At 32.2% G+C, this 16,034-nt stretch overlaps 1 protein-coding gene across 1 annotated transcript in view; it reads left to right on the top strand.

The window, feature by feature from the left end:
- LOC106473505 (protein SERAC1-like) overlaps positions 1-10,419 on the top strand; it is a 36,490-nt gene extending 26,071 nt beyond the window's left edge. Inside the window, exons 9-14 of the mRNA XM_022401932.1 lie at positions 7-247; positions 961-1,061; positions 2,829-2,926; positions 5,546-5,734; positions 7,239-7,382; positions 8,588-10,419. Coding sequence (XP_022257640.1) covers positions 7-247; positions 961-1,061; positions 2,829-2,926; positions 5,546-5,734; positions 7,239-7,382; positions 8,588-8,793 — 979 coding nt within the window. The 3' untranslated portion in view covers positions 8,794-10,419. The remainder of the gene's footprint in view (positions 1-6; positions 248-960; positions 1,062-2,828; positions 2,927-5,545; positions 5,735-7,238; positions 7,383-8,587) is intronic.
- The last annotated feature ends 5,615 nt before the right edge of the window (positions 10,420-16,034 follow it).

The raw sequence follows: 16,034 nt of genomic DNA, 5'->3' as shown, positions 1-16,034 counted from the left end.
TCTCAGAAATAAACAGATTCATGCTGATATTATCTTTGTTCATGGTCTCCTTGGTGGAGCATTTAAGACATGGCGACAGAATGACAGCAAAAAACTTACGTCTAAGGAGAATCAATCAAAGAAAAATTCTGTAAAGTCTTCTTCAGATGATACTAATGCATGGCGACACAAACATGTTTTTCATGCCAATTTTGGACTCGTTGATGATGCAATGAATTTTATTGACTACACTCAGTGCTGGCCAAAGGTAAAGGTTCCAATGTATTTTAATATCTACAGAGGAATCTGAAATGAAGCAGTCATGATAAGAATTTTCCAAATTTTATTATTTATTGCTCCTAGTTTTTTAACACTTTGCCTTTATCAGAAGCGTGTCTCACAGTTTATATTGTTCTGTAGGCTACAAATATACGTTGTACTATAAAATTAGCTTGTAAAAGTTGAAACTTAGAACATATTAATAATTTCTTTCTAGTGCAAGGCCAAACTTTATCTGATTATTTCATCATAGGAGGACAAGATTTTGAGTCGTTTGTAAACTAATTTTCAAAATTGGAAAATACATTGTATATCAAGTCTAAATATATGTTTGTTGATTTGGTGAAAGGATTTGTTCCTTTTATGCAGATTAATTTGTAAGAACAAAAGTGTCAGAAAGATCACTAAATACTATACATAATTACTTTGTTCCTAAATTTTAAAATGCTGACACTTTTATGATTGTAAGGTTATTACAAGTTTAAATTTTGCAAGCTTTCTCATGTCACTTTTTATTATGTTATAAAGATACCTATTGAGAGAGAGAGACTTCATTTCTCTGGTTTGTTTACCTTCAGGAAGATTTCTTAAAATAATAGCAATGTATGAAGGTATAAATTGTAAACTTTTTAAGATTTAAAACAAGAACAGAGTGAAGGTTTAAATTGCTCTATAAACCAGTGAGTGAAATTCTGGACACAGGACTGGTTGGCCAGAGAATTTCCTCATTCAAGAATCTTGGCAGTTGACTATGTTTCCCATCTGAGTGACTGGCAAGCAAAATGTCCCTTAGAAAAGGAAAAGTGAGTTTTGTTTCACAAACCATTTACTGCGTAAAGTGGTTTTAAAGTAATAATCTTGAATAACATGAAGTTATGTTAGCTAGGCAGGCAGGTTATCTTTGTTCAATTATTGTATAGGTATTCTTTGTATTTTGAGACTTGCTACATTTCTTCAAGACTTGCATGCATGGATTACTATATACCAGAATGATAAGATTACCTATTACTTTTACCTGTTTTTCCTTTAGGATGTGAACAAATACTTACTTCTTTTTAGTATGAATTTACTTATTCCATTAAGGTTCTCATACTTTCCTGTTCTTAACTAATACATAGAATTTGTTGAAAATTTTACCTCTGCATTTCTTCTGTGTCCGGGTTTTACCTAAATATTGACAGCTTTCCTTGATTTCAATACAACCCTGTTGTTTTGCTTGGGTTGATTGATTTTATTGAAGTTTATTATTTCCTTACATTGACTTACAAGTATTTCCCCTACATAACATGAATTGAATAATTATTTTTTGTTGTTGTTGGTTTCTGACAGCTTCCTATTCTTCTCTTCTATATCATGAATTAATGTTTTACCAATTTTTTGATTGTTTTATGTTCTGGACTTATTAATACTTCACCTGCATATAATATATTTACTTTACTCTTGCATCCTATGACTTGACAATTTTGTGCGAGTTCATCAAATATTTCATGTACAGCTAACATGTTCTGTAAAACCCTGTAATTTATTATGATTGAGTTTCTTACATTATTAGATCCTCTGTAAACTGTTAATTTTTTAAATGTAATTTGAACAGTATCCTGCCATTGATTATTTGATGTTTCCCATACATTGTGAGATCTTTCAAAATAAACTAAAGCATAATATATTTTAGTGATATTTATGCCATCAGAATGAAAACAATTTACATAACATTTAAACTGCCCAGAATTTTATTGAAAATTCTGACAAACATTAATAAATATTTAATACCCGTTCATTGCATAATGTTCTTAATAAAAGTACAGCATGAAAAGAAGTTTTTAATTAAGGGATAGCATTTTTTTGCGTACTTTCTATTCAGCAATCAAAGAAGTGTTTATCCCATCAAATAGTAATATTGATATAACTTTCTGTAAAACTATGTCACATACATTCTGCCTATTGTCAAAATATTTATTGTATTGTAGCCTACAGTACTACTTATGATTGAGGATAAATGTGACCTAACATTTACAGAAATAAATTTTGTTCATTTATTTGTGATGGTAATTTTTAATAATTTCAAAACAACATTAGCAGTATATTTCCATTTAAATAGTTTGTGTAGAATGACTCTTGGTGATTCATAGTGTTAATTGTTTTGTGTGCATCAATTGTTTTTCCATTATTTCATGATTTAATGACAATAGTTTAAACATTTTCATATCCTACCTCTCTTGCGTATAGGTGGTGTGATAATTGAGCAATGAAAGGAAGAGAGAGAAAAATTTAATAAAGTTTAAACAAACTTTCATTTCTACAAAGCACCCATTATTAATACTTTCTTATTCTTTATGCTGGTAATTAACTGTTTATATTTATGTATGTCAGTCTCATGTATCTAAAAAGAGATTAATTTATAAACACAAATATAATTAAATTGTTGTAATAGAGTACTTTTACAGTTGTAGCTACCAAAAGTATCACAATAAACTTGAATAGATAATAAAACAGTTGCTTACTTTATGATTTTATAAAGATATTTAAGTGCATGTCTTGTTTTAAAATTAATTATATCTGAATCCAAATAGACGTTCACTGTTAGTGAGAAGTGAAGAGATTCTGAGAAACATGACGCTTGCTGGAGTAGGAGAGAGGCCATTAGTATGGGTTTGTCATTCAATGGGTGGTACGTAGTTTTTTTTAAAACTGTGTACTTTGCAAAGTTTCATATTTTAAATGTGTTTGCTTAATTGTTTTAATTGAACTAAGTATAAATAATATTCTAAAATTAATTGCTATTTTGGAATTGCTGTGCTTCTCTTTAACTTTTGTGATCTTGTATATAATCCTTTTTGATTATATACAATTCTGTTTTGGGTTTATATGGACAAAAGTCATGCTGCCATTACTAGGTTTCCAGCTATTAAATGTTTCTAAATTATTCTTAAGTGCACCTAAAATATTCTAACCAGCTTATACATCAGAGCTTGCATATGTCCTAGAAAGTCTTGAAACTTATATTCTTTAGTGTATCTAAAATATTCTAACCAGCTTATACATCAGAGCTTGCAAATGTCCTAGAAAGTCTTGAAACTCTTATATTCTGAAGTGCATCTAAAATATTCTAACCAGCTTATATGTCAGAGCTTGTATATGTCTTACAGAGTCATGGAACTTTAACTTTTATTGTCTATGCCAAGAAAGTCATGAAGTTTGAATAAAAGGGAAGATTCATTCCCTAAATTATTTGTAATACACAGTAAAAGTCCATTTTAAATATTTATTTTCAAGCCTCTTGCTTTTCATCTTATAAAAACTTTTTAATTTTGTTAATTTGTGTTGTTTTAGTATATAAAAGAAACAAGTTATTTATTTACAGCAGAGCAGCTATGTTGATCATGTGCAGTTTGTGTGCTAGACATAAGTGACCTAATCAATACAGTGGACCCATCAGAAACCATAACTGAATTCCTGCTCACTTTTTTATCTTGTATGCTTTCATTGCATGCAAAAATTATGAGATTTGAATTTTTTGTAAATAATCTAGAAAGCAAATCAGGGGTAAATATTCATCCAAATAAGTGTTCAGAGGGGATACAATAATAATTGGGAGATTTAGAAAATTTGGGAATAATTTTGGGTCATGGGAAAAAAAGTAAAGAGAAGGGGATAGGGAAAAGAAACTGTATATTGACTGATAAATTTTGCCACTAAAGCCATGTCTCTATGGCAGTGTTGTCAAACAGTCAGACACTGTGATTAGTTAACTAAAGATTTAAGCAGCTTGATTGAGGATATGGGAAAGATACAAGGTTATTTTGGAAGAATATTTAACCTTAAAGCAAATTAAACATTTCTGCAATGTAGGTTCATAAATTATGGAATACTGACAACTACAACTGAATATTAACTTGAACATCCTTTTTTTGATAAACATATATATAGGATTGACAATGGATTCTTTATTCTACACTCTGAAATTTCGTTCTTACATGATACCCTGAAACGTAACTGCTATCCACAACACTTATTAGAAAACATTACCAACATCTTCCTAACAAAGAAACTCGCAAATCCAATTAAGATAACAACAATACCCCAACTTACTATATACTCGTGTCTTCCCTATACTGGCAAACAAAGCTTAAATTTAAAAAATTAACTTAAACACATACTTGGTCGTTACTACCCTCAATTGGATTTCAGGATTAGTTTTTAAATCCACATAACACATAAAAATATTTTTTCCCTACTAAAGACCTCCTCCCCATTCCTTATTGTTCCTAGCTTGTCTATCTTTACACGTGTGGAGACTGTAAGGCCTCCTATATTGGCAAAACCAAACACCATTTAAAAGTCAGAGCCTATGAACATATGGGAATTTCCATTAAAACGCAAAATAAATTGAGTAACCCCTGTGTTTCCTCTATACACCAACATAATGAAGAAACAGGACATCAACCTATGCTATAAAATTTTTCTATCCTCTGAAAGTCTAATACTTACCTGGAATTATTGATTAAAGAAACCCTCCACATCAAACAGCACTCTCCAACACTGAACAACATGCATTCTTCATTTAAATTATACATTTTTTAATATGTTTGTATTACTGATTTTACTTTTTTTTGTTGTGTTTTCTTGCTACAGTTTCTCCTCGTGATTACTGTTTTGTGTTTTATTTGTTTAATTATTGTCATAAAGGGTTGTTTTCATGAGAAAGGTTGTTGCAGAAACTGAAATCACAACAGCAACTTGTTTTTAATCATAATCTTGGATCACAACAATCCCACTTAATTAGATACCTGTAAAATCCCCCAATGCAATTTTAATGGACTTTTGTCCTTTTTTGTCTACATAAGCATGGTCATTGTAGCTAATGTCTATTGATAATGGATGGTATGTGTAAGTTTCCCAAGATGTGTGGTCTAAGATTGACCTCACCATTCTTTGCAGAAGCTTGTAACGAAGGAAGTTGTAGTGTCAGGCAGTAGCGTATAATGATGGCCCTTAGTTAAAGCATGATTAATGTTGGAGGAAGTAGTTCCAAGGGCATCACAAGAACTGGAAAATCATTTTTAGAAAGTGTGATTAACCTCAGTAGAACTTGTTCCATGGCTTTGTTATAATTAAATTACCTGTAGTTTGCATCACCAGTAAAGTGGAGTTTTCCTGGTAATCAGGCTTAAATATTGATATATTTACGAAATTTTTAATCATTATATTAATGGTAGGTTGGAAAGAATAAAAGAAAAAAGCTATCTTTTGTCTTATAAAATTTCCTGTTTTTTTTTTTACCTCTCAGGGTTGCTGGTTAAACAAATGTTACTTATGGCTGCAAAGAGTGAAGATCCCAGTCTGAAAAGCATCTTCAAAAATACAGTTGGTGTTGTATTCTACAGCGTTCCACACAAAGGATCAGATATAGCTAGTCTCAAACCCAGTGTTCAGTTCTTATTTTTGCCATCTGTTGAAGTGCAAGAACTAAAGAAAAGTAAGAATTAAATATTTCTTATTATTTTCTAATTTTCAGCTACTTAAGGTAGAAGGTGTTTCTTGCCATTATCCTCAAGCACTGTATTATATCACATATTCTCAAAAATAATATATCAGAAGCACATTTAACTTTGCACAAAGCTGGACCAAGTATACAATTTCAAGTTTATTAACCCTATCTGAACCACAGAGCACTCATCTTGTGTTGAAGTGCATATCTGCATACCAAATTTCCAACTTTAAATAAAAATATTAATTCTAACTATTTCAATAAGTTTTTACTTAAAGATATAAAAATTAATATATTGTTATTTTCAAAGAAAAATGGGAAAAATTCAGTTTCATTTAGGTGTGGCTCTGTATAAACAGTATGCATCTGTTATTACGTAAATTTTATTGTTTTATTGCCCTTTGAAGCATGTCTAACTAAAATTCTCACCATAAAATTTGAAAATCCCTTGGCAAATGTGTAGCTCAAGTTACCCTGTTGAATCACATAATGCACAGGCTACTTGGTGTGTACCTTATGAAAAATTATTATTCTTTATTTTACCCAATCTAACCTTATCTCACCTTTAAAGTTTCCAATTTTAACATTTTACTTGCTTTTATAATAAGTAAGTAACATGCATGAAAAACAAGAAGTAAAGTACTTACCTGGTTTTTTTTTTTTTTTGCTTTCAACTGTCGATGACACTTAACCCTACTTGTTTTATACTAATGGTAGTACTACATTAAAATAATAACCTACAAAAAGCAGACAATGTCCTATAACTATCATAATTTTTCTGACTTTCTAATATAACTATGCAACAATATCCATTAAAAATTCAGCTAAGCTTGTCAACAAGTTTCCCATGGGAATAAAGTTTGAACTGGAAACAAAATAAACAATTCTCTCTCTGCAGAAAAAACATAGTGCAACATGTCATTTGATAGGTTAAAACCTTGTCTTTCTATTTGTTATAAATAATATAGTATTAAACATCAGAGAGAACTGTTGGCATTTTCTGAAAGAGAGGATGTGACTGGTGGGTGTAGCAAGAGTGCTGTCTGGTTTTCTATTTTATGGCTCTGTAACTAATTAAGATTGAAGGCTATAAAAATTATGCTTTGTCTGAGCAATGATATTATTATAGTGAGTAATTTACATTAAATTTTGTATTTCTTGGTGGGGTAGTAAATAGATTAGAGAAGAGGAGATGCCTAGAGAGAAAATATCACAATACTCATACTAGCAGAAATTTAGGACTTGTTTTTACTATTGCCTTATAAAATAAAGACCTTAAAACATATATATACTACTAAAATTTAGATTATTAGTTACATTTTCATGCAATACTTATTTGTATACCATGATAAGAAAGTAACTTAATTCAATTTTGAATATAACTCACTAAAACCTTGTGTCATTTACATAAAAAGATGCCCATAGCAAAAGTTTTAATAGTTTACCAAACCCTTGTGTATGTATACTCATCTAATTATTTGTTTATTTATAGACAGTCCTCAGCTCTTAAAACTCCATGAAGATTTCACAAAGCTTGCAGAAGAGAAAGAAATTGCTTGTCTGAGTTTTGGGGAAACTAAAAAGACTAGGTTGGGATTACGTTGGAGCAAAGTTTTGGTACCATTAGAGGGAGCAGGCAAGTTTCATTTTCTATCCGTTAATTCTTTAGTATATCATGTGCCTTATTAATATCCAAGCTTGTATGCAGAATGTTTGAAAAGTGGGTTCTAATTTGTGAGATCAAAAATCACACATTGTGCTAAGGACAATCAGCATGCAAAGTATACTAATGCTATGGTAGTCTGGAGGCATGCTCTCCCAGAAAATGTGTAAAAAAATAGATGCTCTGGAAGAAATTGTGTATGAAATATAGCTTAAACAATTGCATGGCTGTTCACATAAAATCCCCAAACATTCAGTGAAAAGTCAACAAATCACCATTCCAGTGTAACACTGAATGGGGAGCTAGACCTTTATTATAGTAAAATACTGTACTATCTACGTGTAGAGTATTTATTAATTGTTAAATTATATTACTAACTTAAACAACTCTGTACAACAATAGTATGTTAGCTATTTCAGTCATTGGCTATCATATACGTACATGTATGCACTACTAAAATAACATGTTAGCATGATCCATTCTTCTGGGGGTGCTTTTCCATAAATAACTTGCATACAGTTTCAGTGGTTGATAACAGTTTCATATTAAAGGCAGAGAGCAAATGCCAATCATTCACTTGAACATGAACTTAGTGGCAGTGTGGTAAAGAGTTTCAGTAACATAAGGATATTTGGTACACTGAAGCACGCTTTTAAGCAGTCAACATGTATCGGAGGACTGTCCTGAAGTGGTATAGAAATCCATCTTATTTCCCATCGATGAAGTTCTTCATAAAGATATCAGGATTTGAAAAATCTTCCCTGTAAAAATCTATAGCCTGTCTGATATTAGAGATAGAAAACTCTTGTGTGAGTTTTGATGACATAAGTTTCTGAATTGTTGCTGCTTATTTTACACATTCTTTACATCTGGAAGAAAGCTTACTGATAATTTGGTCAAGAAAAGTAATGGTTACTGTTTTCTTAAAATATTCCTCCATTGAACGTAGATGATTATTCACATCGATATTCATGCACAGCACTAACATTGAAAACAAATCTAATCAATGTTAACATGCCACAAGTTAACCAATGACAAGCTCAACATGCAAGTGCAGAATATAGTTCCTTCTTAGTGAAGTCAGTGCTTCTTACAGAATTGTTCTATTATAGAAACACCAGAAACAAAAATAGGTTTTTTTATTTATTGTATTTATTACTTTGTCCTCGTGTAAATAGATCCAGGTTTTGGACAATTCTTCACAGTGGATGCCAGCCACTTGGACACCTGTAAGCCTGAAAGTCGGGATTCACCAACCTATTCCTTGCTGGTAGAGTTTCTTCACAGTCATTTGCCTCACACATTGTTGGAACAACTATTTGTAGAACCTGTTCCCTCTCCAAAAGAATTAGAAACAATGGTGATTATGGGATTAGTCCAGTAATGCTTTCCATAAACAGCCTGTGGTTCAATTATAAAATAGTAGGTGTACTGCCTCAAGCAAAATAAATTTCAGACTCCCTTTATTCAATAAATTTACAATGTCATATTTGGATATTTCAATTGGTAAAAGTAAAAAAAAAATTTCTCTCTATGTTATTCTTGTGTTTTGGTTGTTCTGTATAGTATTTACAGCTTGTGTCTTTAGAGGATTCACAGTTATTATGAAAGGTAGTAAAGATGATCATATGAATTTTTAATTATTTGTAATAAATATGTTGCCCGTTATGTAAATGGAACTAAATAAACTGTCATTTCTGGATAACATTTTGGCTAGTTATACCTTCTATATGCAACAAAAAGATATTAAGGTTCATGAAAATGAAAATAAGTTAACTAGAAATGGGATATTTGTAAATAATTGTAGATCATTTTAGAGTTGTATGTAAAAATAGCTGATAAAAACTTTAAGCCAGTGTATTTATGATCTACTTTTAATATGCATTTGAACACACTGTATTCACAGTAAATCAATCACTGTTACAGTAATGCTGTAGTAACATTATTAAACATTTCTTAATGATGGAAGTTTTTCAAAATATTGTAACCAACTCGGGGGTTTTTAAAACGTATAGTGAGGGAATAAAAAAAAAGTTGAACTAAGCTTTGTAACAGAATCATAATTTCTTTATAAAAATTTATTAGTTTAAAAGAAACAGACAATAGAGGTAATTTTTTAGTTTTCTTAAGCATTAAAATGCTAGACAAATTCAGGTGCTTGATTTGTTCTAATGCCAAGAACAGGTTAAACTCATAATGTAACTATGCTTCAATAAAATAAAGACAAAATAATATGGTACTTTATTACAATTTATTCCGAATCAAATGACCGAGAGGATTCATTTAGTTTATCATCATTATAATTTTACTATTTACAGAGCTGATGATTGAAGCATAACCTCTAAAAATTAGATCTTTAAAGAAAATTACAAATTAAGTCTGAAAAACATGTATAATTGTTTTCATAAGTGCATGACATGAATTGTTACATATTCCCTAGAACTGAGAATTACAGGTTATTTGCAACTCAAACTGGAAATCAATTTGTGTGAAGTGTCAAACTGAATTTTATTAGGTTTAGCTTGGATTGTCCTACTAAAAATTCCATATTATCCTCTTCATTTTAATACCATACACTGCAGTAGTGGCAGATGAATATGATAAAAAGTTGCCATGTTTGCTAAACGTTTTCTAAATTGTTTGGTGTTTTTATTAAATGTAATTAATGCTAAATATATGACCATTCTATTTTCTGAAAGCTTTAGAGCATAGATTATAAAAAAACAGATGAAAATTAGATTTGAAAATTAGTTACCTAGAATTCTGTGATTTAGTGCATATATTTCAAAGTTTGAGTTAGTCAGTGTAGTTTCTATCAAATTATGTGCTCAAATGTAATTGTCTTGTCTTTATAGCCTGTGTTCAGTGACCTTAAGCTTATAATCATCAAACAACATCAGTGCTGTATGTGTTGTCAAAAGTGTTTGTAATAGTTAATATTGATACTTTATAGTGATTTGTATTGATACTTCTTGATGCATTACATCTTTCAGTAAAGTATAAGTATGAATTGGTTCTTATTCTTTTTATTTAAAATGAAAACAAAACACTTAATTTTGTCATACATTTCTAGCGAGTTGTGTTTATTGAAAAGCTTTATTTCTGTACTTAGTAGTACTGTAAATACATACAGCTTGCTAAAAACGTATGGCAAAGAAACATTTAAAGGGTGAAAAATTGTTTCTGATAAGATGACTCACCTTCATGCACAGAACATCTATTTTCTTCTTGGAGTCACGTTATTCTGCCACCAGCTTTGTGAAATTCCAACCTAAAATTTTTGTGAAAACGTGAACCTACAATAATGAGTGATGACATATCATTCAGTAAAACTCTCTACCAAATAGAGTGTGACATACCTCTATGTACAAATGCTCCCTTTACATTCATTCATAAATATCCTCATTATCCTCTTCAGCACAGTTGTACTTAGACATGTTTATATTTGCTAAGACTTGTTGAAGTCAGTAATTCAACAACTTTACTTTGTATTTTCAACCTTTCAATTTGAATTCACAGATTGTGAATTCTTTTTCTGCTTATGTAAGTAAACATATCGTTCACAGATACCAGCAACTTAGGAAGTTTTTGCCTGTTGAGATCATAACAGCCATCATTTATTAGGGTGAGAAATACAGTAAAACGAAGAGTAATGTAACAGTGTCCAACATTTGGTGGGATCCATGTTGCTGCCTGGACTCTTCCATCCTTGTTACCCATTTCCCTTCATAGATTTCAAAGCTGAAGTTGAGAAGGATGAAATGGAGCACTTTTCCATCCAATACTTCTCTACCTACTAAATATCTCTCAACCTTTCCCACCTTATGTATGCCTTCTACCTGTTGTTTGTTTTCTTCTTTCATGTTAGTGCCACACCTGGCAGTTACTTCAGGTTTCAATTTGCTCCCACTTTTTTATGCCTCATCTTTCCTACCTTACCAGTTAATATGTAGAAATTAATGCTTAAATATATATTATTCTTCGTTAACATATCACTAATAGGAGTTAATGTTTAGAAGTCTGTTATTACTCTTAACATGTCGACATACATCATTTAGAATAGTTTGTTACTCCTTGATTTGTGCTACTTAGACTATAATATTTAATCATAGTTACCTACTCCTCCACATATACCACTTGGTATATTCTGTTTAGTCGTAGTTCATCTTTCTTTCACATGGACACATAGATGTTGGTGTTTGGTCATATTCACTTACTCCGTACTACGTAAACATAGACTTCATGTTTAGTTACAGTTAGTTGCTCTTCAATTTGTAACACATAGTCAATGATATTTCGTTCTGTTTTATTACTCCTTAATATGTCCAACTAGAATAATGTTTACATTTCATTCATTACTTCTTCACATGTACACATTCTTTGTTGATTATACTTTACCATGTACACATAACTGTTGATGTTTATTTTGTGTTCCTTATTCTTTAACATCTACAACTAGCAGTTCATGTTCTTTCCTTCTTCATTGTTACCTAAGAAAGGTAATTGGTTAATTATTTCATGCTATTACACATCCTTGTTAAGGTTTATTTCTAGTTTTTACTCCTTGATATGTTCACAAAGAAGATATTGTTTTGAAATTGTTCATTACTCCTAACCATATCCCACTTAGAATATCATGTTTCATCCAGATTGTTGATCTTTTACATATACACAACATTTGATGTTTAGAAATAGTTGACTCCTACCCTGCCAAAATTTATATTTCTGCCTCCTAGTCCTACCATTTTTACTGTTAAGTATGAGAAAGATTATACATCAGCACTATCATCCCTTTAGAATCTTAAACACCTCAATTAGATCCACTCTAACTCTTCTTTTTTTCAAGAGAAAACAATTTGAGAGATCTCAACCTCTCTGTTATGATAACCCATCCATCCCAGGTACCATTCAAGTAATCTTCCTCTGGATGCTTTTCAATGTCCTTCCTAAGGTAAGGAGCTCAAAACTAAACACAATACTCCAAATATGGCCTAACCAATGACCTATACAATGAAATTATAACCTCAGTAGACTTGTATTCAATATTTCTGTAGATACAACCTAAAGTCCTATCTGTTCTACAACAAGCTAGCAACAGCAGACTGCTTGGATGGCTCAAGAGACTGATCAATCATTACACCAAGATCCCTTTATTTCATGACACTGTTAAGGTTATTCCCATCCAAATTATACTTCTAATTCAAATTATGATAACCCACATTCATTATCTTACATTTATTATAATTAAAACCCATTTGCCATTTATTTGCCCTACTCACTAAATTATCTAAATTCTTTTGTAAATCAGCAGCATCCTCTTCATAGCTAGCAACAACAAAGACCTTAATATCATCTCCAAATGGAAATAATCTATTGACTGTTCCTTACTCTGTCATTGATGTAGATCAAAAAGAGCAAAGGCCCTAAGACTGATCCCAGAAGTAACCGAACTTGTGACATTAATCCAGTTTGACTGAACTCCATTTATAACAACTCTCTGCTTTCTTCTATCCAATTTACTAACTTATCTCCCACACCTATAGATATAAATTTTTTACAAGCCTTTTATGTGACACGTTGCCCAATGCTTTCTGAAAATCCATTTACACCAAATCTACACTGTTACTCTCGTCTATATAAGCAGTAACCATTTAAAAGAATGTCAAAAGATTTATAAGGCAAGATTTTCCCTTAGTGAAACCATATTGACTATCCAATAAAATTCTAAACTTTGTTAAATAACTTTGCAAAGCATCTTTTAACAGACTTTCCAAAACTTTTCCCACAACTGGTGTAAGACTAATGGGTCTATAATTACCGGTACAATTTTTATCACCTGCCTTGAAAAGAGGAGTTACATTAGCTAAATTCTAATCCTCTGGTACCTGCCCACTATTTATTTCAAGGACTGACAAAAAATAGCAGCAAGTGGCTCACGTATCCATCTTTAACTTCTTTCTTTAAACCCTTGGGGGAAATATTATTTGGGCCAGGAGCCTTATCGTTTTTTAAACTACCAATTTTTTGTTAACCAGCTCAGAATTAATGCAGTCATCTCATTTGATCTTGTTTCCATCTATCAACAGTCCAAGATGTGGAATACAGCTTAAATTTTCATTAGTAAAGACAGAAGAAAAAGCAGAATTTAATTGCCCAACTATCTAATAATCATCAGATATGAGCCTTCCTTTATCATCCTTCAAGGGTCCTACCCTCATCCTAACATATTGTTTACCCTTAAGTACTTCTGTTAATAATACATTGCTCGAAAAAGTTACATTTTCCTAAGTTGGAGATTTTCTAATAGCTTTCGTTTATAGAACACTGTCAAGTTTTTGATACAGAAACTTTTAAACAAAACTCTGGTAATCTATACTAATAAAACAGCCTGTCAGTCAGTCAGCGCCATAGCTCCAAGAGGAAAGAACGTAGAGATCTTAATATTTTCACGCATAATAAGAGAATTATGAGGCTGGGCATTATTTTTTTCTAAAAAAACTTTGGCCTATAATTTTTGCCCTTAAGCCAGGGGTGTGGGTACACCCTGGGGTGCAATAAAGAGGCCTATGCAAGGTCATTTTTTCCATAAATGTCGCCAAGAGGAAATGTCTAATGTACACTTTTTAGAGGAGGGCCACAAAAGGTTGGGAACCACCACTGCCATAAAAAGAGAGAAATATATGGTGTTATCTGTCGCTTGGCACAACAAATTGTTAGGGAATAAGTGTTTAATAATAATAACAGTTCAAAAAAAAACACTAAAAGTGTTATTATTCATATTATTGGCAAAAATGGTTATATTTAAATGTTTGTTTGTTTGTATTTCTGATGTTCAAATTTATAATATTTTTCATTGCACGGGTAATAACGACTTTTATTAAAAAGAATTTCAAGAAAATTACATTTCTGAACGAGCAGTGCAGCTGTGAGTTTCACCAGAAAGTGAGAGGAGAGGAAACACCCACTCAGGAAGGGTATCACAAAAGGAAAGCTACATTTTCCCACCATGCTTAACTAGCCCCTAATAAATGTTGTTTAAGACTCATATCGTAGGTAAATTAATGTGTAGAATTATACACGGACCTTTATCTACGTTAAAATATTTCTATTTGCGTGCTTTTCGGCCCTCTTACCGGGCCTTCAGAGGGGAACAGTGTACTGAGCGATAAAAATTCGTTAACTGTGAAACTGCGTTTTAAATAGGTATCTAGGCAACAGTCGTAACAGCAACTGACAGCTGGTATTAAAGTTATTAAATACTGTTACGCCTCCGGTCGTTAGTTAATTTTCCGTATAATTTCTTTCCGAAGAAACTTTAGCGATAAAAGTCCTTTCTTAAATAAAACTGGTTTATTCTTTCTAAATACAACTTTGCAATACACTTAATTTTCACAGTCACGCTATAACAAACGCTATAATTCACAACGAACGTCTCACGTGCTCGACTCAACAATACGTCTCTCTGTGTCCGCAGTTCAATTACACATTACATTGTTGCCGTCAGTTTTTACCGGTTTATATATACAAGACTACCGCATATCTAGTAGGCTCTCAAGATTTCAGGAAGGGACAGGATCCTTTTAGAAGTTCATGACGTGTTACTAGGGTCACGTGAATTCCGCTGTCGTAACAATACATACAATTATTATGAATCTACATAAATATAAAAGTACTAGTACCTGATGATGACAAAACCTTGTACATTTGCTGTTATGTTAAACTTATATTAAAGTTTTTCTTCATTACCCATTCAAGACGTCTCCAAGCGTTATAAAAGTACTGTATGTTATATGACTATGTAACTACTTCGCTCCCTTTTTTCTCTCTCTCTCTCTACTTCTTCGCCCATACGGCTCATTAATCCGCTGACCATTAATTGAAATTTAACCTTATGCCTCGAGCAGGGTGAAGGAGGATTGCTAATCTTCGAGCAACCTTGATTAGTAATTATTTCTTAGGAGATAATTATTTTTAAATCAAAATAACTGCCAGAAACGAACGCCCCCTGTAGATGGACCTTCATCAAACTTGGTGTTGGAGATTCATTGGGTCCATGGGGAGATACATACCAATTTTCAGTTTTGCATTTGCTGTTTTTATCGGCGTTTTTGCCTTTTCGCGATTTTTACCACTACTTCACCCCCTGTTGATGGATCGTCACCAAATTTGGCATGAAGGTTTCTTGGGTCCATGCGGAGATACATGCAAAATTGCGGTTTCACATTTTGTGTTTTTCAGTTCTTATGGGCGTTTGTTTCAATTATGTATGAGGGAACCAACTATTCAAGTTCTACGATATCCTTTCATTAATCATGAATTTACATAACTTCCGCGGCCCGGTATGGCCAGGTGGTTAAGGCGCTCGACTCGCAATCTGAGTTCGAATCCCTGTCCCACCAAACATGCTCGCCCTTTCAGCCGTGGGGGCGTTATAATGTTACGGCCAATCCCACTATTCGTTGGTAAAAGAGTAGCCCAAGAGTTGGCGGTGGGTGATGATGACTAGCTGCCTTCCCTCTAGTCTTACACTGCTAAATTAGGGACGGCTAGCGCAGATAGCCCTCGTGTAGCTTTGCGCGAAATTCAAAAACAAACCTATCTTAATTATTTTTGTGTTCCGACAAT

This window comes from Limulus polyphemus, unplaced genomic scaffold (assembly GCF_000517525.1).
Source record: "Limulus polyphemus unplaced genomic scaffold, Limulus_polyphemus-2.1.2 Scaffold6233, whole genome shotgun sequence".
Lineage (NCBI taxonomy): Eukaryota > Metazoa > Arthropoda > Merostomata > Xiphosura > Limulidae > Limulus > Limulus polyphemus.
This window is presented reverse-complemented; position numbering and strand designations above follow the sequence as displayed.